Raw genomic sequence first — 27,710 nt, 5'->3', positions numbered from 1 at the left:
AGGTTGGATAAATATATTAAATTTGGGGGGGACATGGGACATGGCCATTCTGGCGAAAAAATTTCTGGGAAATGGTTCATTCTGGTAATTTTTTTTCTGGGAAATGGTTCATTCTGAGAAAAAAATTCTGGTAAATGGTGTATTCTAGTAAAAAAAAAAATCTGGGGAAGTGGATTTCTGGTGATTTAAATTCTGGTGATTTTTCATTCTGGGCAATGGTTTTCGGGAAAATGGAGTACAACCGTCCACGTCACTTATTCAGTCTGTAAAGCCTACATCGGCTAAGACGATGCATATGTTTTAACACTAAAATTATGGTTTTATTCTAAACATTATAAGAAAATTGGAATGACATTTTCGATGTCACAATAATTTCGTGTTTGTCCGTTTTCAATCAAATACGAAAATATTGCAAGTGGAACTAAAATATAGCTAAAAACATAAATATGTACATTAGACTGAATGGTAAATTTCAAGCTTGTGAAATGTTATGCACTGCAGGCTTAAACTGATCCTAGGCCTAGTACACAGTCTCATGCCAAATTTGGACTAGATCGGATCACAGGAAGGGGTTGCTCAAAAAGCCTAAAGTTTGTATGGGATTTTGAGACATTTTGTTCGGGAGGAACTTGGAAATCCAGTTTTTCACGAATGACTTTGGTTCCCTTCGGCCGATTTCTTTTAAAAACCGTTTTTTCTTAAAGCCTGAACTATGCCAAATATTTCACCCAAAAACTGCGTTTCAATACGATTTACGATAAAAAAGTTATTAGACTTCAAAAATTGGGTAACTTTTTTCAGGGTGATATTCATCAATGTTAATGCTGCTTCAAAATGATTGAAGCAGTGTCTCTCATTATTTTATTTTATTTACATAGTATTCCGTCTTACGACATAACTTGACGAACATAATTCCTAAAATTCACTCGATCCATGGCAACCGTTCTCCAATTTCTCGGGCACCCCACGTTCGCCAGATCACGCTCCACTTGGTCTAACCACCTTGCTCGTTGCGCCCCTGCTCGTCTTGTTCCTACCGGATTCGTGGCGAACACCTGTTTTGCAGGACAGTCATCCGGCATTCTCGCAACATGTCCCGCCCAGCGTATCCGGCCAGCCTTCACCACCTTCTGGATACTGGGTTCGCCGTAGAGTCGCGCGAGCTCATGGTTCATCCTTCGCCTCCACACTCCGTTCTCCTGTACGCCGCCAAAGATGGTTCTTAACACTCGTCGCTCGAATACTCCGAGTGTACGCAGGTCCTCCTCGAGCAATATCCATGTCTCGTGCCCGTAGAGAACAACCGGTCTAATAAGCGTCGTATACAGGTTACACTTCGTGCGAGGGCTAAGTCTTCTCGACCGCAGTTGCTTGTGGAGTCCATAGTAGGCACGACTTCCGCTGATAATTCGCCTCCGGATCTCACGGCTGGTGTCATTGTCTGCGGTCACCAGTGAGCCGAGATAGACAAAGTCTTCGACTATCTCCAGCTCGTCGCCGTCGATCGTGACCTTGTTATTACTGGACAAGCGGGTTCGGTCGGTCTCGGATCCGCAGGCCAGCATGTACTTTGTCTTGGACGTATTAATCATCAACCCAATCCTTCCTGCTTCGCGTTTCAGTTTGCGGTAGATCTCCCCCACCGCCGCAGATGATCTGCCGACTATATCAATGTCATCGGCAAAGCAGATAAGTTGACTGGATATGTTGAAAATCGTGCCCCGCATTTCGCCCACCGCTCGTCGAATAACACCTTCTAGCGCCACGTTGAACATCATGCAGGATAAACCATCACCTTGTCGAAGCCCCCTGCGAGATTCGAATGAACTCGACAATTCACCCGAAATCCGCACACAGCACTGCGTTCCATCCATCGTCGCCTTGATCAGTCTGATCAGCTTCCCGGAAAAGCCGTTCTCGTCCATGATTTTCCATAGCTCGTTACGGTCGATCGTGTCGTATGCGGCTTTGAAGTCGATGAATAGATGGTGCGTAGGGACTTGGTGTTCCCGGCATTTTTGGAGGATTTGCCGTAATGTAAATATCTGGTCAGCCGTTGACCGTCCCTCCATGAAGCCGGCCTGATGACTTCCCACGAATCTGTTTGCTTGTGGCGTTAGGCGGCGGAGTAGGATTCGGGACAACACTTTGTAGGCGGCGTTGAGGACAGTGATCGCTCGGTAGTTCTCACAGTCCAATTTGTCGCCCTTCTTGTAGATGGGGCATATTACCCCCTCCTTCCACTCCTCCGGTAGCTGTTCTATGTCCCAGATCCGGATTATCAACCGGTGTAGGCAATCGGCCAACCTGTCCGGGCCCATTTTGATGAGTTCAGCTGCGATGCCATCCTTCCCAGCCGACTTGTTTCTATTCAGCTGGCGAATGGCTTCCTTAACTTCACTCATCGTTGGGAGTGGCTCGTCTTCGTCGTTGGCTACGCCGGCGATGTACCTTCCCCCACCGTCTTGATCTCCTGCATGTGCGCCGTTCAGGTGTTCATCGAAGTGCTGCTTCCACCTTTTCATCACCTCACGATTGTCCGTCAGGATACGACCGTCCTTATCCCGGCACATTTCGGCTTGCGGCACGAAGCCTTTGCGGGATGCGTTGAGTTTCTGATAGAACTTTCGTGTTTCTTGGGAACGATGCAGCTGCTCCAGCTCCTCGAGCTCCTCCTCCTCCAGGCGGCGCTTTTTCTCCTGGAAAAGTCGGACTCGCTGCCTCTTCCGCTGTCGGTGATTTTCCACATTTCGACGGGTGCCTCTCTGCACTACTGCCGCCCGCGCGGCATTCTCTTCGTCCATCACCCTCCTACACTCCTCGTCGAACCAGTCGTTCCGTCGAGATCGCTCCACGTAACCGATGACGTTCTCCGCAGCACTGTTGATGGCTGTTTTGATGGTATCCCAACAGTCCTCGAGAGGGGCTTCGTCAAGCTCGCCCTCTGCCGGCAGCGCTGCTTCGACCGATTGCGCGTAGTCTGCCGCGACCTCAGGTTGCTTCAGTCGCGCGATATTTAACCGAGGCGGGCGCCGGTTTCGCGTGTTGTTCACTACGGAGAGTTTTGGGCGCATCTTCACCATCACCAGATAATGGTCCGACTCGATGTTGGCGCCCCGACAGGATCTGACGTCGATGATGTGTCTCTCATAATAGTAATGAATATCACCATTAAAAAAGATACCCAATTTTTGAAGTCTAATAACTGTAGCGCATAACTTTTTCAAATGTCGGGTCATTTGGGGCACTCTTATGTACATTTAGCCCGCCTGGTTACGGAAATCTGCTATATTGAAAGATTTTCTCAAAAACTGTAAGAGATTTTATCAGAAAAATTGCTCTAACGTATATAAAACAGATATCCGTTAATGATCATATAGTTTTCAGACTCCAATCTATTTGTTCCGACGCAGTCATAACAAGCAAAGAAAAACAATCGCAATTACAAAAAACTCAAAATCAATTACGAATGTAAAGTGGAATACCTCTAAGAGAAAAAATGACATGTAAATATTACACACAAAACATGAATTTGCCTCACATTTCACACAACACACTACATGATACACTTCAAATGAACTACCAACAATGCGCACTCACAACATATAGAATAAGGAGTGAGAAATAACATGAAAGTGATATGTGAACTAAACTCATAGCGTTAAGTGACATGTAATATTTATTTACTTCAATCAAGATTACATTTTTGAACCCTAATCGCGCGCATCAGTCGTGTTTTTTACAACCCGAAAGTTCGTTCGTTCGGATTCTTCGATGCCGTTTGGAACCCAATTCGTGGGACCAACCAAGTTTATTGAAAGAATATTTGAAAAAATGCTACTCTGCTAGTATAGCGATTTTAAAACATCATTTTTTTTGTTAAAGAGACAGCCCACTGTGGCTGTATTCTGTTTTTCGCTCCTAACACTATTTGCATTGTTGATATCTATATTTAAATAATTGATTTTTGAAGATTTTAGCGTCCATTATTCAATACATTTGACAGATGTTGTCCATCACTTCTAGTTTTGGTGATATATTTACATGCAGCTGTCATTTTGTTTTCCCTTCTGGATTTTCTTCACTCGGTTCGTCACATCCGGATTGTCTCTTTTCGTGTCCGGATTGCACAGCAGGTAGTACGGTTTTGCTTGGCTGAGAGTTTCAAAATCGCGGCAATAATAATTTTCCCGTTCATTATTTCAACTGTTTTGCTTTCAGCTACAAACAGCTGTTTATTGTTTTGACAACAACGTTGAGAGTATTGGTGAATCCGTCCGTTTTTCGAGCGAAACTAGTTTGCCTCTAGAACAATAAATGAGCACAATGACAGCATGTTAGAGCGAACCTAGGTTGCAACTGGTTTGTCACCAGGTGAAAAAAACACGGTATTAGTCACAGTCACCGTGATATGCTGCTGAAATCTACTTTTACTCGGCACAAATATCAAAAACCTCATATAATTTCAATGTAGTCGATGATTCCTTTGAATTTAGCTACAGTATTTGAAAGACTCAAATAATAGTATATCACTTGCTACTTGCTAGCATCCTCAGTGGGTGTCGATCAGTCGATAACCCACTGAGGATGCTAGTAAATAGCATTTCCAAAAAAAAAAGAAGTTTTGATAATATTATCTAAATCTGAACCTTTTGGAGTCGAAAACTAAAACAAATGTCGAAACTAGATCATCGAAAGGCTTTGGTACAAAGGTTAGTTAGCTTTCGATCTTTTGGTGTTTTGGTTTTGAATCATTTGGTCAATAAACCAAGGTCGAAAATAAACAAGATGGTCTGATTCTTCAAAACAGACATGCATATATAAAAAATAATAATCAATTTATTTTTTTTTAAGTTTTTTTTATTACAAAACAAACAGGAATTGACGAATACTATAACTATTGCCCTATTTTTATTTTCAACATCTGGAGGCTATTTAAAGCTAATTGTTTATTTGAACAACAGGCGATCGTAAAATTCTAGAAGGATAGTAAAAATCCTATGCAGTAAAAGTTTATTTAGTGCGGTGTCTGCGTACATTGATCTCCAATTATGTATTCAGCTCAGACAATATTGTATAGCTATCCCATAGCACAAAACCTGTCGCTAGTGATTGAAAACCCATTATCGTAATTAATCGCTTGTAGTAGCGCATTCCTCAATCCGCAGGGCCAATCTACTTGAAATAAACCAATCAAGACGTGCTTTCTACGCAAATTTCATCGGAGCTAGCACGTGTGTGAAATTTCGACCGGAAGGTAATAAAGATCCCCTTCTCTCCCATCCCGCAAACGATCGATTGGCCCAAGGCCCAAAACCTTGGGACGTGTCTCGGGGGCCTTAACCTAGGCTTGCCAGATACTTTCAGAAAAAAGCGGGACATTTCACGAAAAAAAAGCGGGACACAGCGGAAAAAAGCGGGACATTTAAGAAAATTTAAAAAAAAAGCTTAATTGTGTAGCTAAACCAGGGTGGATAAAAATCAATGATTTTTTCAAAAAAAATCAAAAAAGTCAGATTTTTTTGATTTAAATCGGATTTTTTTGATTTAAATCAGATTTTTTTTTTATTTAAATAGGATTTGTTGTTGATTTGCATTTAAGGGAAATATTTAAGCATCCGAAGGTTCTTCCATCATGTGCAAAGCTGAGTTGTTATTAAACTCAGCTTTATAGAGGCTGTATAAGTGTAACATTCATTTTTCATGATTTTAAACATTCATCAAAGACCAATGCTTTTCAAAATAAATCCACATCGTTTCGACTTTGTATCTAACGACTCGAAACGATTGACGGTTGTCTTGGAAAATGTTGTTCAGTTTCTTAACTTACTCCTTTGTTATGCATGTTTTCCACTGTCCTCGTCTAATTTCATAATTTGAATACAATTTTTTAAAGTTTTTGAATTTAAAAGTTAATGAAAATGGTTAATTCCATTAACAAATGAGTAATTCTTTTACTGAATGAAAATATTATCGAAATTCACCAAACACTTTTTATAGACGGACTATGAGTTAGATTTTAGCACTCAATCAGCCTTCTTTTTCTCTTGGTTCAGAGGAATCAAAAGAAAAAACAAATAGAATAAATTCTAATTCATAACTTTTAAAAACATTGAACATTGAAATTCAAGTAAAAAAAATGAAAAATCAGATGAAGAAAATTGATTTCAGTTTTCTTGAAAGATATGTACAAAAATTATTTTAATGCCAACTTCATATCAAAATATATTCATTGATTTAAAGTTCAGTGATATTTATGAAGTATGTCCACGTGGACATTATCCTAACTCAAACCCTCTTCTACGTGGACTGGACAAGCATTCGGCATCCTCGTCAATCACAACTTTCGGAATATCGCAAAGAGCAAGAAAAAAAAACAAAATTCTTAATTCCCGAGGGGATGCTTCGATGCAAAAACGTAGACAAATGAAGTAAAAACCATTCCAAACTCACTAAATTTCAGGTATTTTATTCACTGAAGAACTTTGATTTAAATCACTGATCAAAATCAAGTGATTTAAATCGTGATTTAAATCATGATTTAAATCACTTTGATTTAAATCAAATCCACCCTGAGCTAAACTGATACGTTTACGTTTTGTTCATAGAAAGTACACTAAGGTTTTTTTTTGACGCAGATTGATTTTGCTGAGTTTTTCTTACATGATTTCTATTTACAGTGATTTTTGCCATATGCACCGTTTTTTTTCCATGGTTCTCGCAAATTAACACGTTATTTGAGAGAAAATATTTGAAGTCCTTCATGTGAACGGCAGATTTATTACCGTGTTAAAAACCATTGTGTAATTTTTATAAAAAATAGTATTTTTGGTGATTTGTTTAAAAATTTGAAAACATCAAGAAAACTTCCTTTTTTATATACTTTGGACAATTGAGTCGAAAAAGGTGGTGTATAATATTTGGAAATTTAACTAAGATTCCAGCGAAAAAGTTTTTCTATAAAATTCTTTAATTTATAATTATGTGGAGGCAACTTCAACAATATATTTTTTCATACATTGGCTTACGTGCTGCAAGAACACCTAACTGAATCAGAATCTTACTGCTAAGAGCTTTAGATTTATTCTGTATTGTCTTATATAAGCTATGAAAAATGCTGCTTATTTTGAGAAAAAGTTGAATTGAAAGATTCTGTGTTCATCATAGAATCCAATTCGAGACAAAAGTATGATTTTTTTCGGTGTCAGTCAGTTAACTTTGTAAATTTTTTCCAAGAAAAAAAGCGGGACATTTTGAGAAAAAAGCGGGACAGCGGGACGTTCAACAAAAAAGCGGGACATGTCCCGCTTTTGCGGGACGGATGGCAACCCTACCTTAACCTAAACTTCTTCCACCGCCATCGTCTCCGGAAATCCGGAGATTGGTTTCGGTCGACCAAAACCAAAACTTCCGCAATTAGGCCGCATTAGAGGAGCAACCAAACGCGGGCTAATTGCGTTAATAACACCGGGCAGTAAATTTTCCCAGCATTCGAGAAAGGAAAGGACCTTCAATGGTACGGTAAGGTGAGATCGATTCCCTTCTCAGACTCTCAAGAGGCACAAAACCAGTCGCCTGGCCACAAGTTTAGGTATTACATAGCAGAGAACAATGCCAAGGCAAAGGATGTTTCGTCTTTTTCGGGAAAATGCCAAGTCTTGCTCCGAGAATGCTTTGGCAAACTTTGCCCATAATCTACCGAGCTGTAGCACAAGTGTAGGCGCTGCTTGTTCTTGTTAGCATACATTCAGGATTAAAGGAAGCACACATGTATTAATAGTTTATACATTCCGGTCAGGTTTCGTGGTTTGAGGCCATTCCGACACTGGTTTTTGCGTATAACCTGCCTTGGGGCGACACATCTCTGATAGGAAAACGAGGCTGGGATAATTGAAGATCCCCGAAGCCAGCGGAAAATGCCAACCAAGCTTCATCCAGCCCGGATAACGTAAGTGAGAATGAAATAGTTGCTCATAAATAATTCTCCGGCTTCTGGGTGGATTTTCCTGGGTGTTAGTGTGAAGCCAGCCACCAAACCAGCAAAGCACACCGGTGTGCTCAGAATTGGAAACGTTGAGGACATTTGCTAAGTTGAAGTGATATTGCTCCTGAAGGCTGGGCGACAATTTTGTGGGGCTTTGGGAGAATACCAAACAAGCACACATACATACATACATACGATACGAGGTGCCATTGCCTTCGCCATTTCATTGGCTTCGTATGTGCTGTGGAATATTTGAAAAGCTTGTGAGCGTCCTCAAGTGGTGGAAGATTTGAGCCCCGGATTAAAGTTTTATCAAACAATTCAATTTTGCGGATATTCAAGCCCGGGGCAAAACTGAATCAGCCAATTGATTGTCGAGTGGGAAATTTGAAAGATTGTAGTTTTGGGGCAAATAAAGTTTCATGAAAATATTAACTTGGAAAAATCAGTTTGATATTTTTTTTTTGTAAAACAACTGTCGACAAGTATATGGTTGAGTGAAAGTGAAGAGAAACTATTTCAAATGTCTAAATTATCCAAAATCCTGGTGGCTGGGAAGTAACTGTTTTGTAGCAATAAAAATTATCTTTCCCATAGTCCACTTCGCAACTACTAAAGAAATTCTATCGAATTTGTAGTATTGCTTTGACAGCCTAAGGAACGAATATGAATATCAGAATATTCTACAAATGCTCATAGGTTGCGTACGGTGACTCATCACCTTTCATGGCTGTGGTAACCCTATGAGTTCCCCAACTGACTTCGATAAACAAATAAAAAAGAGCTGGGCTCAGAAGTCTTTAGAGCGTGCTTAAGAACACAAGCTAATAGGTCTTATTATTATTTAAAAGGAAAACCTCAATATAATAGTGGCGACGAGGTGAAGATTTTTACTTCTCAAAAGTTTAGTTTGATACAGTAATTTGTTTTTTTAATTTCTGCCAAAAGTATGTGCTTTAAAAGAAAAAGTGTTTATTAAGTGATTTTTACTATCCAGATTGAGAATACCTCAGGTTTGGTGTTCGTATGTTTGATCGCAGTTCTATGATGGTGGAATGAGCCTTCTAAATTCGTGAATCATAGTTTCTTACAACAAAATAATTATAAGTCGGTGTTTCGGTGATTTGATAAAAAAGGCGGCTTTTTTAGAGCATCAGTTTGCCGTAGTTTGCTAAATTTCAATATAGTATCAATCTCCATTTTGTTTCATTGCCTTAGTAGTCGGTTTGGCGCAATTCTTACTAGCGTCGTTTGGTGATCAAAAGTACAAATGTGCTTATCAAAATTATAGCAGAGACGTTACGGTTTGCTGCTTTGTCTCGCTTTGTTTCGCAACGACTTATCAAGTTGATAAGTGTATTGTGCTTCATCACTTTTGGGGTTCAGTTCATCATTATCAACGACACGATGCCTTTGGCCAACAACGTCGAACCGTACATTCCGGGGAGTATTCCTTTTGCTCAATATCTTGACCAATTGAAGTGGGTTTTCTTATTCCAAAAAATTAAAGACGAAGAGCAAAAGATAACTTTTTTGGCATGTTGCGGCACAGAAGTTTATTCAGAGTTGAAGTTGTTATTTCCCGGACAAAATTTCAAAGACCTCGAGTTTAAAGTGCTAACAGATGCCTTGAAAAAGCGATATGACAAGGTGGAAAGTGACCTCATGCAACGGATTGAATTTTATGGTAGAGTTCAACAACCTCACGAGAAAGCAGTTGACTTCATTTTGGCTGTAAAGCTACTTGCTGAACATTGTAACTTTGGTAGCTTCAAGGACATGGCACTGCGCGACAAACTGTTAGTCGGTGTTAGGAGTAAAGAGGTGCAAAGTCGAATGTTGGAAGAGGAGGATTTAAATCTGGCCAAGGCTGAACGAATTATAATCAATCGCGAACAAGCAGAAGAACGTGCATCTAAAATTAATGGAGGACCTTCCAGGGTCAGTGCAGTCGAGCGTCTCGGTTCAAGGCGAGTTTCGTTTACACGAGATATTTCACCGGTTTATTCGAGTTTTCGCGGTAGGAGTCGTGATCGTGAAAGGAATGACAGGATTTACAATGATACGCGTAGCCGAAGCAGGAGTAATTCGACACCACGCAAACGAGAATATAGGCAACTTTATTGCACATTTTGTCGCCGAACTGGGCACATTCGGAAATATTGTTATGACCAAAAACGTATGAAACCTGCCGTCAATTCTGTTGCAATAGAACCAAAGGAGCACGTTTTTAAACGAGAAGATTTATCTGAGCGTTTACGTAAAGCAAGGTTATCGGAATCGGAAGATGAAATGAATGTTCTTATGGTTTCTTCGAACAAGCGTAACAATCCGTGTATGATCGATGTAGAAGTGGACGGTGTCATGCTGCAAATGGAGGTCGACAGCGGTTCCGCGGTTTCCGTTATGTGCAGGAAGACGTATGAAAGTTTTTTCAAACATAAACCGCTCCGCTGCTGCTCTTTGAATTTGGCTGTGGTGGATGGAGCTCGTTTGAAAGTCCTCGGGAGTATTTCGGTGCATGTTCGTATCGATAAAAGGCAGGAATATGCAACTTTGGTGGTTTTGGAAAGCTCAAAACGTTTCATGCCGTTGTTTGGAAGAGACCTTTTGGATGAGTATTTTCCTGATTGGAGAAATGCTTTTTGCGCGTCAACAAAGGTAAAACAACTGCATGTTTCCAACGATGAAGCATTCCAAGATGAAATCAGGAGTAAGTATCCTAATGTTTTTGATAATAATTTTGCAGATCCTATTTTGGGTTTTGAGGCTAATTTGGTCCTGAAAGAGGATAAACCTGTTTTCAAAAGGGCTTATGAAGTCCCATATCGTTTGCGGGATAAAGTTATTGATCATATTGATTGTTTAGAGAGAGACGGAGTTCTTACACCAGTGGAGGCAAGTGAATGGGCTTCGCCTGTAATCGTTGTTGTAAAAAAGGACCAAGGAATCAGAATGGTTATAGATTGCAAAGTCTCTATCAACAAATTAATTGTACCAAATACATACCCTTTGCCTGTTGTTCAAGATCTTTTTTCAAAATTATCTGGATCTAAAGTTTTTTGCTCGTTGGATTTAGCTGGTGCATATACACAGCTAAGTCTTTCAAAAAAATCGAGAAAGTTTATGATTGTGAATACTATTAAAGGTTTGTATTCGTACAATCGTTTGCCTCAAGGTGCCTCAAGCAGTGCATCAATATTTCAAAAAGTAATGGACCAAGTACTCAAGGATCCAGATGGAGTTGTTTGTTACCTAGATGATGTTTTGATATCGGGTAGTGATTTACAAGATTGCAAAACAAAACTTCATTCGGTTCTAGATCGTTTATCGAAATTCAATATAAAAGTTCATTTAAAAAATGCAAATTTTTCGTTTCTAGTTTGCCTTATTTAGGGCATGTATTAACAGATAAAGGTTTGTTTCCGAGTCCTAATAAACTTGAAACCATTCGTAAAGCGAAAGCTCCTAGCAATGTAACTGAGCTTAAGGCGTTTTTAGGACTGATAAACTATTATTGTCGTTTTGTACCAAACTTATCTTCACATCTTAATCCTTTGTACTGTTTGCTGAAGAAAAATTCTAGATTTGTTTGGAGTAAAGATTGTGATTCTGTTTTCAATAATAGCAAACAAATGTTGTTGAATTCAAATTTGTTGGAGTATTACGATCCAGAAAAACCGATAGTTGTAGTATCTGATGCATGCGCTTATGGTTTAGGAGGAGTTATCGCACACGTAATCGACAAGGAAGAAAAACCGATATGTTTTACATCGTTTTCGTTAACGGAAGCACAAAAATCATATCCTATCCTGCATTTGGAGGCTTTGGCAGTGGTCAGTACAGTTAAAAAATTCCACAAGTATCTCTACGGGAAAAAGTTTACGATTTACACAGACCATAAACCGTTGATTGGAATTTTTGGTAAGAATGGTAAAAACTCAATATTTGTAACTCGCCTGCAACGATATATAATGGAATTGTCGATATATGATTTCGAAATTGTTTATCGACCCTCTTCGAAGATGGGAAACGCTGATTTTTGTTCTCGTTTTCCATTACCACAAGAAGTTCCTCGAGTTTTACAGAGAGAATACATAAAGAATTTAAATGTTTCAAGATTTTTGCCTTTGGATTTCAAAATGATAGCTCAAGCAACAAAACAAGATAATTTTCTACAACAGGTTCTAAATTTTTGGAAAAACGGTTGGCCAAAACAGTTGGACAAGAGTTTCAGAGATGTTTATTCGCACCATCAAGATTTGGAGGAAATAGAGGGTTGTTTGATTTTTCAGGAACGAGTTATAATTCCTTATAGTTTACGAAATCATATTTTAAAATTATTACACAACAACCATTCTGGTATAACCAGGATAAAACAACTTGCAAGACGATCGGTTTATTGGATTGGAATGAATACTGATTTGGAAAACTTCGTAAGATGTTGTAAGATATGTAACCAGATGGCATCTATCAATTCGAAACCCGTTGTATCAAAGTGGATCCCGACAAGCAAACCGTTCAGCCGCATTCATGCGGATTTTTTTTATTTTCAACAAAAAGTATTTTTGGTTATAGTGGACAGTTTTTCTAGATGGATGGAGGTGGAATATATGCGAAACGGTACAGACGCTAAGAAAGTTCAAAGTAAATTTATGGGTTTTTTTGCACGGTTCGGAATTCCAGATGTCATAGTCACAGATGGGGGCCCACCATTCAACTCAAAGTTTCTTGTTGATTTTTTCCAAAACCAGGGGGTTAAAGTAATGAAAAGTCCACCGTATCACCCCTCTAGTAATGGGCAAGCTGAAAGAATGGTTCGAGTGGTTAAAGAAGTTTTGAAAAAGTTTTTACTAGATCCAGATATGAAAGAGTTGGACATAGAGGATCAAGTTTCTTGCTTTTTGTTTAACTATAGGAATACTTGCTCAGAAGATTCAAAGTTTCCTTCTGAAAAAATATTTAGTTTTAAACCAAAGACAATTTTGGATTTAGTCAATCCGAAAAATAATTATAAAAATCATTTGACGTTCCCAAAAGAGGATTTAAAAATAGCAGAAAGTTTATCTTCCAATTTAAGTAACCGTAATAGAAGTGAGTTGGATAAATTACGTCATGGTGATGTAGTTTATTTCAAAAACTTTAAGCCAACAGAAATAAAACGATGGTTGGATGCAAAATTTTTATGTAAAATATCTCCAAATGTATTCCAGGTTTCGGTTGGTGGTCGCATTTATACTGCTCATCGGGATCAATTGAAGCCAATGAATAAACCAAAGGTTAGACGATTTTGTTGTTGGAATGCGGAGGAGAAGGTAGATAGTTTTGAGAAAGTGTTAAAAGAATCAGAGGACAGAACGACCAGAGAAGGAAGAAAGAAGCGACCAAGAGAGGAAGATGTTGGAGAAGAGAGTTTGGATGAAAGTTTTTACGGGTTTCCTGCTGATTCACATTTATTTTCATCGCAACAGTTTCAATTTGACGACATTGATTTACCAAAGACCTCATCAGAAAAAGAAACATGTTTATTTAACAGTAGTTTATCGAGAAATGGCGCAAGTTTGCCAATATCCAATAGCAGTGGTTTGCTACCGGTTTCAAACAATATTGAACAGCCAACAAAACTGACGGATCGATTCGTAGACGATGAGGAACGAAAGAAAATTACACGACCTGAGGAATCCAACATAACTGGTCCAAGTTGGAATATTCAGCAGAATGACCAGCAAAGCGAAACCGGATTGAGGAGATCGAGTAGAAGAAAACGTTTGAAGAAAAATAGTGAATTTTTATATTACTGAGTTGTTGTATGCATGCCATTTCTTAAAAGCTATTAACATTTGTTTTAAAAATTTAAAAAAAAATTGGGTTATTGTAAAACTAGCTAAAAGGGGGAGAACTGTGGTAACCCTATGAGTTCCCCAACTGACTTCGATAAACAAATAAAAAAGAGCTGGGCTCAGAAGTCTTTAGAGCGTGCTTAAGAACACAAGCTAATAGGTCTTATTATTATTTAAAAGGAAAACCTCAATATAATAATGGCGACCGTAAAAAATTTGGACATCGGAGAAGAACAATCATCTTGACCGCCTAGCTTTGCACATCTTGCACAATGTCAGACGTCAGACAAAGAGATCTGTCCGTATCCATTTTTAAACTGAACTTAAAGCTTTACCTTGGAGGCTAATAAAATTGAGTAATAATTATTTTCCAGAAACAAAAATATAAACACGCAGAATAAATTGATAACTGAAATAACTCTATACGCTTTGATCTGTACTGAGTAAGAAATGAAAAAGCTTGACTTTATCAAAACTTCGTGTGTGATTCAAACTTAAAATTTGTTTTCTACAGATTGTTCAACATGTGAATATGATCTTTTGAGTCTTTTCCTCTACAAAGTCACTAAAAGAGGTATTAATCATCCAATCGAATGTTGTCGAGGTTTTTGGAGGCCATTCAAAGAGGTTAAAGTAAGTTTTTAGCAGAATGGCACCTAAATGTAGGTATACTTCGAAACTGACGATTGAAATTCCGTATTGACTTTGATGTCAAACCCATCAAGATTTTTTCTTAACCCTCCAAAGCTGTTCGGGTCAAACCGGTGCGCAGATTCAAAGCATCGCAATCCTTATTCCAATATACTGTAGATCTCAGATATTTTTTTAAGACCAAGAATGTTCTTTGAAAATGAAAAATAGAAAAATTAACGTCAAAATGGGATGCCCTTGTTTTTGATAAGATATTTTTTATACCGGAAAATGCAGGATAGAGGTTAATTGTTTTATGCCAGAAATGACAAGCAGTTTTAAATTAAAATCGTTTTTTTTTTAAATTTTTTCTATGGAACCATCTACAGACAACCTGGTTAAACAAATTTACTTAAATTTGAAATATTGAAAAACTAAAATAAAAAAATAACTACATAATGAACTCAATATCATCAAAATCTTTCAACATTTGCGATAATGGGAGCGACAACAAACTACAAGTTGAATTTCCCAGAAACGGGTATTCCACGACAGCTTTGGAACGAACACACACATTAGATCTCAATGAAACCTAGGTGGTGAATAACGCCCAGGCGTTTAAATCCCGAGGAAAAAAATCTAAATGAAACTTCATGCATCTTTGAAGAGATCCTTAGCGTACACCTTTCGAAGTTATTATGGCTAGCATCTTACAAATGGGTCATTCCATACCAATTGACCATGGAAATTCATGGACCCTCTTAATCACATTTGAAGTTTTAAAATACAAAAATATTTGGTCTGGCAACACTGTTTAAAAGTTTCACAATGGCATTCGATTGACAATAACTTAATCTTCAAAACAAGAGTCTCACCTTATCTGTAACTTCTGTGAGTTCTGAAATATTCACAAAAAAAAATCTGTTTTGGGGAAAAATGCTAAATTTTTAAGAATGGGGTTCCCATTATGAGGAGGGTGATCCGGTTCACACAAAGCTTTGGATTTTTCTTATTTACATTACAATTAGTCATTTTGCTGATTTAGGGCAAAGTCGGGGAGGGTCGATGAATTTCCATGGTCACTTGGTATGGAATGACCCAAATGCTAAATCCACCAGACTGCAACAGAAAGTTACTACGTATGCCATGACCGGGATTCGATCTCATGAACCTTGGCCTAGATGACTCGCATTCTAACCACTACGCCAAAACCGCTGGCAAAGATAATTGATTAAAGATAATCCTTTGTATTAAGCCCGTGCGAAGGGCTCGTCATGGGAGGGTTTTTAATTTTCGAATTCAGCTAAAAATAATAACAATACCAAAAAATAATTGAAATTAATTTGTTGTTAGACGGGGAGTAATTTTAAGGTTATGTATTGACTTTTCGGTCTTATCAGGTCAATTTAAAAACTTTTTATATGTGCTTCATCCAACGTTTCGAATTATAGTAATTCTTTATCAAGGAACTAAAATTAAATACAGGAGCATAAAACATATTTTCTCATAATAAATATTAACATTAATTAGTTACTCGGACATTCGTGTTATTGTCCAAAGCAGATGCACTCCTACAGCGTTCATCAATCGTCGGGACTCTGGCTATAATTTTTGAATTTGAATTCTCATTTCATGTCGGAAGTGAGGAGGAAAGCTTGCGTGTGACTTACGTGCCCAATATTCTGGTATCGGCCAGGGCGTCGGCGCCTACTCCTTCGTTTTGGAACACGTCAGTGGCAAAACATCTATCACTCGACTCACTGTTTGTTATTATTGTTTGAGTTTCCGTAGCGTTTTCTTTACTGCCAGAACCCGGCGTCCATGAGTGCTTGCGAGTGTTTGCGAGAGAGTGAAAATTAATATTAATGTTAATATCAATTATGAGAAAATATGTTTAATGCTCCTGTATTTAATTTTTGTTCCTTGATAAAGAATTAATATAATCCGAAACGTTGGATGAAGCACATATAAAAAGTGTTATAATTGACCTGATAAGACCGAAAAGTGAATACATAACCTTAAAATTGAAATTAAGGAAATTGATTTCTAAAACCATTATCATACTCATGACCTTCACACAATCTCTATAGAAATTTTTTTTGATACAATTCAAAATAAATAAGAATCTTATTTAACATCAATGTTATTTCCGGCAAGTCTTTTTTGAAGATTTTTTTGAAGATAAATTCCAAGCAATCTAGTTTACAAATTCAAAATCAAATAATGAATGCGTATTCAATGTTTTGAGTATAACTTTTATTTAAAGCATCAGAGATAAGAAACGTTGCACCGAAACAGAATACATAAAATACCTACAACACCAGATTTTAAAAGAAATCAAATCGAAATCTTAAATAAATTTTAGATCAGTTCAGAAATTATTCGCTATCAATTTATTATTAATTGATAATAATTCATCTTTACTTACATTCCTTCCCTTGATTTTCATTGATAAACTTCGCTGTAATATCTTGTAATATTCATTAAATTTTATTTGAAAATTAAACATTGTATAAAATTGAAAAATATAATTAAAAATTTAAGCCTTTTTTGAACATTTTGGAAGAAATTTGTTCAATAAAACTTCTAACAATTTAAAAAAAACCTTTTTATAGAATTCATAATAATCCAAGGGAACAGCATTCTTATAATTATGATGATAAATTAAGTAGATGTTGATGTCCTGAACTCGAATCTTTTGTCAAATAAAGTCTTTCATTTAGTTTTTTTGTGATTAGAAGTTTTATTTTTATTTTTTAATGGATCAGTTTAAGGTGTAATCAAACATTGATAACAGATGAACTAACAAATCCTTATGAACAAAACAAAACTGCTTTTGTTTATAAGACTTCATTAAATTAAGGGATTATATTTTTTGATGATGATGATGACGAATGATCTAAAAAAAGTTAATTCTACAGTTTATGAAAATTTGGAACGATGTCGTTCCAATTTTTTTCTGATATTACTGAAAGAAGTTAAGAGAATGATTATGTTTCATTTTACAAATTTGTTGAAGCCAGCAGAACGATTTAATTTTTGCTTTAAAAAATATCCTCAATGCACTTTGGTTTAAAACGTCATTTTCAATTTGTGGAAATTTCTGTATTTTAAAGAATGGGGAAAAGTAAACAAATAGATAACTTCCCTAAACGCTCTCGCAGAAGTCAAAATAACTGGCGGTCAAGGTGAAAGCCTTTGTTTCAAATGTTTTGTAATGTTGTTAAGTTTTGTTAAAAAAGTGCATACATTTCATAAATGATTTTCTCCTATATTCAAAGTTAATCTGATAGAAGAAAAAAATTGCATATTGGTATTCAAGGCATCAGAATTCATAAAAAAAGCTATAATTTCTTTACATCTCGAATAAATTTGAATTTTGTTTACTTGTGTAATGTTTCAAAAATTTTTTTTGAATTTTGAGTTGAGCATTTAAAACAAGAACGCAAAGTAAAATTGAGGTTGAAATTGGTTTATTGAAGAATAAAAATTTCAAATCAGAATAAAGTTAAATAAACTAAACGATTTTTATTATGATTAAAATAATAAAGTAATAAAGTGATGAATACTTGGTTTAAGTTTTTTTTTATACTCATTCTGTTGACTTTCAGAAGTAGTAAACACCTGTCATATGGCTATTTTAATCATTCACATTAATTTTAGTAATTTTTTCACCAGTCACCAGTCATTTTTTTTTAAATTTTTTCTTATAATGTTTTTGATGCATAAAGCACAAGGTCCAGATTGCCCGGTTTTATCTGGGTTTGCCCGGATCTCATTTAAAAAAAACCCCTGATTTTGACCGGGTTTATTCACTTAATTTGTCAAAGCAAAAACAGTTGTAAAATTGTTCATGCGTTCCAATCGATTTTTTTAACAAGTTTTATAAAAATAATCATGAAAAGTTTTTTGAAAGCCTATATACGATATATAAATTGCTGATGAAAAAAAAATATTTTTTTTAAGTTTTATTTCTTGAATTGAGTTCGTTGATTTCTGGGTTTTGACCAATTTTTTCTGGATATTGCCCGGATTTTTAGTCGAAATTTTAATCAAATGCCCGGATTTTGCCAGGTTTCTAGATAAAATAGCCTGAATTTTTCCGGCCCGTCTACGTGCTGGAAAAAAAGCTGACTACCTAAATATAGAACTTTCCATATTTTGTTTATAATGATTGTATTTTGTCCTATTTGCTGTTTTTGTCATTTTCCATCATCCATAAGCTTTCTTTCCATTTATATTCTTTTGTTTGATTTTTTTTTCAATTTTAAAATTTTTTCCTAATTTTTATCACTTTTGAGTAAGTTTATAATCTATTTAAAAAAATTTTTTGTTTTGTTTTTGTATTTTACTACCATTTAAGAACGGTAAGCCCTATTTATGGTATTTGTCTAAATTATATTAGTCCTGTTATAGCGAAAACTATAATGTAACGTCGTTCAAAAAAAACCGTTCACGTGCGCCTAAATCGGATGTTGCAAAAATCTAATGTTGCCAAAAACGAACGGAGTCTGTTTTCGAAGAATGAATATTGAAGTCGAAAAAGGTTGGCTTAAAATTCTGAACTTGTTTAGTTACACTTCTTAAAAAAAACTTATTCTAAAGAAGAGGTTGGGTTTTAGTGTGTCAAGATTTGAGTTTCAATAAAAAAAAGGTTGATTGAATTCCAAATCATATTTTAAAATAAAAATTCCAATTGGAAATGTCTTATAATGTCGAAACATGGAATGTTTCAAGACTAGAGTGATTTAGGGGTTATGATTCCGCCGAATGCGAACGAATTTTCTGACATATTTGTTAGGACACCTTTTGGTATCAAATAATTTCCCTCCTTTAAATACGAGTTTTTGGTGATCAGTTTGGTTCATTTGAAAGGATCCATTTAGCTAAATGGTACTTGGATCGATCCATCTTAAAAATCGGAATGGTTCTAAAACGGTATGAAAACAAAAAATTGCTCTTCCGTAATAGGTCTCTTGGGTGAAAGAATTCTTAGACCTCCGTTTGATCATACGCCCATATCAGCTAGTCGAGGGGGTTCGAATCCGGACTGCACGGAGGCCAAAGAACCTTCGGCCAAAACTTCATATTCTTCTCCAGTCGGATCGGGTCCGTTTCGTTGGGATTCATAATGTTGGAAAACAACTTTCTCGGGTTCGCCGAAGTTTGCTTGAATCCACGGAAGCACCAGATTCTTCAAAATGTCCATGTGGTCTTCAGTCAGGGCCGGAGGAAGAACCGACTCATGGGGGGGGGGGGTTTTGGTGACTAATTTTTACCTATGATTTTTTGTCTAACAACACACGAAAAAAAAAATTAGAACAAATTCTGTTTGTAACTATATGATTATTCATTTTGAAGTACTCATGAAAAGTTTTCGTATGAAATTGTAACTTAAGAGAAGACACTAATGCCACAAGGATGGTAAAGTGAATATAATAAAACCTTTAAAAAAAAGTAACATTATAAAAGTTGTCCTTAGCCTAAAGGCTGAGCTAAATTGTTTTTAATGAAACCTCTTGAAACAAAATATAAAATTTGCTTTCATCGATGGTTTAATTTTTCTTTTTAGGGTAGCCTTCAATTTCTTTAAAAAACTTTTTCTAAACTCAAATCAAACAAGCCCAATCCTCTAAACTGTTCTGTAAATTCCAAGATTCTAACATTGGATGAAAACAAATAAAATTTTCCAAGAAAAATTTGCTTGATGCAAACTTTATTTATGATTTTAGTTTGAAATTAGGCTTTAAACATGCTGCAATATTAATAATGTTAATCAATTCACCGAAAAAAAATGTGCAGATTTTTTAGGTGCAGATCAGATACATGTTTCTAAGACAGGAAATATTTTTCATAAAGAATCAATTTCATACTAAAAATCGTGTAAATGATACAATTTGGGATATTTTGCATGAATAAAACTTAGAAAATTAACTCAAATTTTTCTTTACATTTGTGATTTTCAACTGAATTGTGTGTACAAACTTATTCTCATTAAAAACGTTGAAATCTGAAAATTGAATTGACAAGCAAATTTTTAAGTCTAGGTTCTATTGAATTTCTCAGCACTTTTATGTTGATTGAAAAACTCATTCACAAGCTAAATCTTTTTCTGAATTTTAAATCTGAATTCTAAACCTGAATTCAAAAATTGAACTTTGAATCTGTTTCCGAATTTCTATACGATTTCCGAAATGTACAAAAAATATGATTTCCGAATATTAATTCCAGATCAGAATTTCATGAGCCTCATTCATTATTCTAATATTTAAATTCTGTAGTGCTGGTTTAATCTCAATTGAGAATTTAAATTGTTTATTTTAAATCTGTTTTGTGAATCTGATTCAAAACGTGAATTTCGATGGATGAATCAGAATCTGGTTTTCAATTTTGGATTGCCACTTAGAAGCTTTAAATGTTTATATTTTGTGTTAGAATAAAGTTTAAGAACTTCGAATTTGAAAATAAAACAAATTTCTTCTTTTTCCATGTTCGAAAAACTATTATCAAAATATTGTTAATGCATTTGATTTCCGAAAAACATGATTCAAATTTGATATGAAATGCAAAACCGAATTCGAACAAAGATTTCAAAGCAGCTTTTCATCCCTAATTTCTTATGATTATTCGAACTGAAAATCAAGAATCCTAAACTTGATACAAAATAAGAAATACGAAAATATGTAGAAATAAAACTTTGGTTTTAAGAACATGGAACCAGAGCCTCCAAAATGGGTTTAATTTAAGATTTAATATTCAAACCTATATAAAACAGCCCGGAATTGTCCGGCCCGGATGCGTGCTGAAAAAATCTGACAACCCTATTCTATGAACAAGTGAGAAAATTTTGAAAAACTGTAGCAGAATTTTGAACTTTTTGTATTAGTTTTTGTATTAGTTTTTAGTTCAGATAGTTACTCTTGAATATCTTTGCTCTATTATCATTATCATTATCATTATCATTATTATGAATTCAAAATTTTGAGTGTAGAGTAGAATACCTCGCTTGCTTTTTTGGACCCTCATGGGGGGGGGCTTAACCCCTAAAAACCCCCCCCCCTCGTTCCTACGGCCATGTCTTCAGTATTATCTTTTACTCCAGCAGGAGTGCTTCGAATACTTTCACCCCTGGAGTTAGTCACCCCCATTAACATTTATTCTAATATAAGCGTTTGTGATGAAAAAGTTGATTACTGGAGATTAGAAAAACACTTTTACGATTTTCCACAAACAGTCCGAAAACTATCCCGATTTACTTCATTCTACGTTATTACTGTGACTTAAAGTAACAGCGTGCGTCAATTTAAAAGAGATTCGATGCTTGGCTTTACTGTAGAAATTGATATGTGTTCATGTGTAGTTCTTCTCCTACTATGGCGACCGTCATAAATAAGCATAAGTGGAAAAAATGTGGTTAGCATTGAATCGTTTCCTGTCATCTCAGTTTCCAACGAATTGTTTTTAATCTTTTCATCAAAGATTTCTCTGGTAGCTTCAAAAGCGAGAAATAAATCGAAATATATCTGGAGTTCTTCTGGATAAACACAATATGGCAATTCATACGTAATAAATCCTCTATAGAACCGTTATATCCATACAAAACCTTTTAGAGCCGGAGGTGGAAATGAGCTGTATTATTCCAATACAAAACTTATCCCAACTTCTCTTTTAGTTTAAGAAAGAAATAAACGTATACTTACACTGCAAATTCATGGACGTCTGAAACATGGAGGCCCGGTGCACTGCATCCGGATGGCTGCGGCCACCCATAACCGAGCACTGACTTCCGGGACCACCGGCGCTGGCCGCTGCCGCCGCATGGTGCAGCGCACTCATGCTCACATTTCCGGGCCCAACCCCGGCCCCAATCTGCGGATTGTAGGATCGGGCAGCCATCGAAGCTGCGGCTGCCGTGTACCGGGTGTATGCGGCCTGACTCATCTGGCTACAGGACGTGAGGTCCCCGTACGAGCAGGGCATATTACCCAATCCCGTCGGATCCATCCCGCCCTGCAGGCAGCTCGAATCGAACCCGGCCGCCGCCTGGTTCAGATACGAGTAGTCCATCTCGTGGGGATAAATTTTGGCGGATTTTTTTTGGACCGGTTTCGATTGGAAGTTTTTTTTTTCGAGGAAAAGTGGGGGCTTTTTTACAGCCGGGAACGTTCGATTACGATAATGTTGATTGGGGTGATGGTTTTTTTTTGTTTGTGTTATTTCCGTGTGCGTTTTTTTTTTTCGGCGGAAGGTGCCAAAAATGAAATTAAATATTAATTTTCACTTGTTCGCCTGCCGGATTTTGTCGGTTTTGCTCGACGGGTTTTTTTTTCGTTGTTCTTCTTCAGAGGTGGGGATTATTTATTTTTATTATCCATCGGAGTTCAGCACTCAACACCTACGGAGGAGCAACACCAGGAAGGCATTCGCAAACACAACCAGCACACCAGAGTTCATGCCTATTTGATGAGGTTATGTATCACAACAGCACTTCAACACTCAATTTTTCACAACTCACTTAAGTGTGTACAACACCTTTGAAGGACCGAGTGGATTTCTCCTCTCCAAGTTATTTTCGGTCTGTCTCAAAAAACGATCTAGATCATTTCAAATCAGATCGAAATCATTGGTTTTTATTGAATCAGGAATAGATTATGTCAGATTTGAACAGGGGGATTCCGGGTTCAATTAGATTAACTCATATCTTTGCCGCGCGCGCGTTTCCGTGACTCCTTTTTCTCAAGGATGTGCTGCCAGCCACTCACACAAACTCGACTCGATTCGACTCAACCGCGTTGAAGAACGTCAGAGCACCCGTCAAGGACGACTTGATTGTTGAATACTCGCGATCCAACTGGCGGCGCCCGGAGTTATGCTTCTTCGCGGAAATTCTTCAACACCTGTCAACAACTGTTTTTCTTTTGGTTTCTCGATTCCTCAAAAAACTTTTTTCCACCTCAATTCTTCACTGTCGAAAAACCGCAGCACATTTTTCTCAGACAACAACTTTTGGGCCACAAAACACCCCCGTATTCGAACCGGAAAAAGGAAACCCTGTCCCTGGAAGAAATGCAACCTCGGAGAGAGAGCTCAGCACGCGACCGGTTGCTTTCCGTAGCCAAAATCAAATGATAAGCCTAATTCAATAACGTGAACTCAAAACCTGCTGGCTTGTTCACTTTTGTTCTGATGTTGCTGCTACTGTTGGTGTAGAGCTTGCCAAAAGAACAGCAGTGATAACCACCGGGGTTGTTTTTCACCCCCTTTTGCTATAACACGCGAGCCCATCGAAATCATCCCCCGCAGCATCCTTGTAGAACCAAATAAAAGCGATGACATCCCTAGCCAATCGTCCTGGCAGCCAGCGACTCTTTTTCTCCCCCATGCCGAACTGGAAGAAAAAGTAGGCGTGGCTTTTTCCCCCTGTTAGCATCACGCGAACGCACCAACCGGAACCAATCAGGACACGGCACAAAGCGAAATCGGCAATCGGTGACGTCACCGAAGTTGGCCCTGTTTTAGGTGTATTGGTGCGCATCCTTTTTCTCAACCCTCGTATGAATTTGGTCGTCCTTATCGTGTGGAGGAAAGCACGTGAACGTTTAGGAATTGCATCGTTGCTGCTAAACAAGCCTTCTTTGACTTCGATTGCGAGTTCAAAGTGGAGAATGTTAAAATCTTCCAAAAATTCTTACAATTCAAACAAAATTAATGATGCTGTCTTTGAGTTAAAAAATAATACAGTTAATTTTGTAATAAAAAAGGTAAATACTCTGAAAATAATACGACCAATTGAACTTCTACCGCAGGATAATGTACACAGCGAATCACCCCTCTGCAACTGATACTGAAGAGATGCAAAACAGATTCGTCATAAACAGGGCCAAACAATGCGTAGCCGGGAAGTGAGGAAAATAGTAAGCAAAAGCCAACCGAATATTGATGACGTAGACACCACCGTAGTCATTTTTAAATTGTCTTAATTGTGAGTTGTTTCCGATTCAAAGATTTAGTCCTCATCGAGAACACTGTTTAAAAATGGTCGTGTTTGTTTCACGAGTGCGATTAAATGATCTGTAAGGAAGTAATACATGGAAAAAGGCCGCCGTCTTCGTGAGAGACTGAAGACTGCACTTTTACTGCGATTTATAAGCAGGCAGTTGTTTTTACCGTAAAACGAGGTAACTTTGATCACCGGGGAAGTTTGACCAACAATAAATTTGTCCACATTATAATCAATAACTCAGTCTATAGTTTGAATTTTTGAAAACTTTTTTCTACGTTTGAAAGCGTATTAATTGAGTATCAAATAGGCCAAATTTGATAAACTAGCATTTGTTAATATAATGAAGGTGTTTTGTATCCTTTATGATCAAGAAAACTCGTTAAAACCGTCAAAATAACCCAAAAACCCCATTGCGTCAAATTCTTAACAAAGACGAAATCGATTTTTAAAACAAATTTAAAGTAGTCTTATAAATTTCTGCAACCATGTTTTACCTTCATGGGAGTACTGGTTTAAGAAATACGAAACTTGCCATATTCCCCTTAATAGAAGAAATAATCGAAAAATATAGAAAAAAACGTGATCAATCCTACCCCGGATTCAAGTAGCTTGAAAGGTAAAGAACTGGTAAATCTGTTTTATTGTTATTAAAACTCACCGAATTTTGTAAATTTGTCTAAATTTGTAACAAAATACAGTAACAAAATTTAGAAAAAAATGTCAACTTTGATCAAATTTATTATTTTAAGTTTGACGAATTTATACAAAATTGATACAATTAACAAAAATTGACAATATTGACAGACTTGAAAAAACTCCTAAAAAATAAGCCTTATTGACAAAATAAACAAAAATGACAACATTTGCTATGTTGACAATAAAAGACATACATATAAATATTGAAAAAATTTACAAAATTCAGTAAAACAGTCGAAACGACAAAACTGACAACTTGTCAAAAACACAACATAAAGAAGTCTTGCCATATTGAGATAAATAAACCAAACTTACAAAATTGGTGGAATTGATAAAATTGCTTTATATGTCAAAATGTACCAAATCAACAAAAAATACAAAATTTACCAAATTGCCATTGATAAAAAAGTTGACCAAATTGACCACAAATCGTCAAATTATCAATAAGTTACACAAATCATGAACTGACAATATTGACAAAACTGGCAACATTGAAAAATTTTTCAAAGTTAACAAAATATACAAACTTGTAAAAAATTTACAAAATTGGCTGCATTGACAAAAATGACAAAACTTATATAATTAACAGAATCGAAAAACTTAATTGAATTGGCCAAATTGACAAAATTAACTACTTCAAAAAATTCACAAAATTGACAAAATGAACATATCTAACATAAGTGGTACAATAAGAAAATTTAAAAAAAACGAAAAAATTTACAAAATAGACATTTGAAATTTAGTCAAATTTTTTCAATGCAGTCTATTTTGTCCATCTCTTCAATTTTGTAGATGTTGTGTTAGTTTGACCAATTTTTCGATTTTTTTTTTTCAATTTTATAGGTTTTGCTATTGATGTCATTTTCAGCAATTTTATCATGCATGTAGTTTTTCTAAACTTTGTCAATTTTGTCTATAGTGTAAATTATAAAATTATTTAGTCGATTTTGTCAAATTTGCAAATTTGGTCAATTTTATCATTTATGACAATTTTGACAATTTATTAAATTTTTTCAATGATTTAAGTTTTGGCATTTATATTACTTCGTCAATTGCTATTAGATTTTAAAAAATGTGTAAATTTTTTCAATTTAGCTATGTCACTTTCGTCAGTTTTGTGAATTGGTCATTTACGTCAATTTGTGTAAATTCTGTCAACTTTGTAATCCTGTCAAATTTTATAATTGAGTCAATTTTGAAAATACGTCAATTTTGTTAAAAGAAAGTCAACCAATAAATTGGGCACATTTTATCAACTTTGGTATTTTTGAAATTTATGTCATTTTTATCACTGTTGTCATTTTAATCATTTTTTTAAAGGACCTTTTTGACATTCGGCCATTAACCATTTCTGTCATTTGTGTTTTTTTTTTACTTTTGTCATATTTATCACTTTTGTCATTTTTGTCTTTTTTTTATTTTTGTCAATTTTCTCACTGTAATCATTTTTTTCAATTTTGTCAATTTTGCTAATTTGGTCAGTTTTATGATTGATGTTCATTTTATGATTTTGTGATTTTTTTTTTTTCATTTTTGTCAATTAAGTATAATAATTTGTCCATAATTGATTCCATAATAATTTCCGTATAGCTATCAACTTTCTAATGTTAATCATTTACGTATTTTTTGTCCATTCTGTCCATTTTGTTCACTTTGTTTATTTGGTCCATTTTTTCATATTTTGTCAATTTTTCAATCTTATTCGATTTTGACAACGTTGTGAGTTTTTGCAATTTTTCAAATTTTGTTGTTTTTTGTCAATTTAGTGAATTTATAAAAGTGATAAAACGGACAATCAATTTAATCCATCTTGTCAATTTTGTCCATTTTGTCAAATAAATTTTGCAGTTTTGTAAAAAAAAACGACAAATATTTTACAAAATATTTACAAATATGGCATGAATATAATCAAACTATGAAGCCTGATAAAGCCAAAACTGGTAAAAAATATGGCAAAAATTTTGCATTGTAATGACAAATGTGCTAAAATAAAACAAAGCTATGCCAACAATATGACAAAAATCTTTTTTTTTTTTTTTTTGTAGCGGCCCCCCACACTCCCCCACACTAAAAAGCTCATTGAAGCTCCCTGGTAATGGACGCTACTGTTCTCAGCACGTCCGGCAGCAACAAAAAATAATAAAAAAAAAACGCGAGCAAAATTTTATTCATGCTGAGAACTGAAATTTTAAATTCAGTGCGAGGAAATGTAATGATAACGCTAAATGAAATACTACATGGATCTCAATGGAAAACAGATTTCCTTTAAAGAAATCCACTATCTGACAAAATTATGAAGAAAAAGATTAAAATAAAACAAAATTTTGATAAAAATATGTCAAAATAATGACAAATACGACAGTAAAATGAGAGATTGCAATCATTATTATCAAAATTCCACAACTGCTTAACAAAGTTTTGTCATAGTTTTGTGTTTTTTTTTGTTATAGTTTTGTCACTTGACATATTTTATCACATTTTCGCCATAAAACATGCTTCAGATAGAATTGAAACAAAAACAATTGAGTGTATTTTAGTTATTTATTATTTAATTCAA

General features: G+C 35.8%; 1 protein-coding gene across 1 annotated transcript in view; it reads right to left on the bottom strand.

Annotated features, from left to right (window-relative positions):
• LOC129746384 (paired mesoderm homeobox protein 2A-like) overlaps window positions 1-23,464 on the bottom strand; it is a 170,717-nt gene extending 147,253 nt beyond the window's left edge. Inside the window, exon 1 of the mRNA XM_055740020.1 lies at window positions 22,155-23,464. Coding sequence (XP_055595995.1) covers window positions 22,155-22,521 — 367 coding nt within the window. The 5' untranslated portion in view covers window positions 22,522-23,464. The remainder of the gene's footprint in view (window positions 1-22,154) is intronic.
• Between the last annotated feature and the right edge of the window lie 4,246 nt (window positions 23,465-27,710).

This window comes from Uranotaenia lowii, chromosome 2 (genome assembly GCF_029784155.1).
Source record: "Uranotaenia lowii strain MFRU-FL chromosome 2, ASM2978415v1, whole genome shotgun sequence".
Classification (NCBI taxonomy): domain Eukaryota; kingdom Metazoa; phylum Arthropoda; class Insecta; order Diptera; family Culicidae; genus Uranotaenia; species Uranotaenia lowii.
The sequence above is the reverse complement of the archived record's forward strand: the minus strand, read 5'-3'. Positions and strand labels throughout refer to the sequence as shown.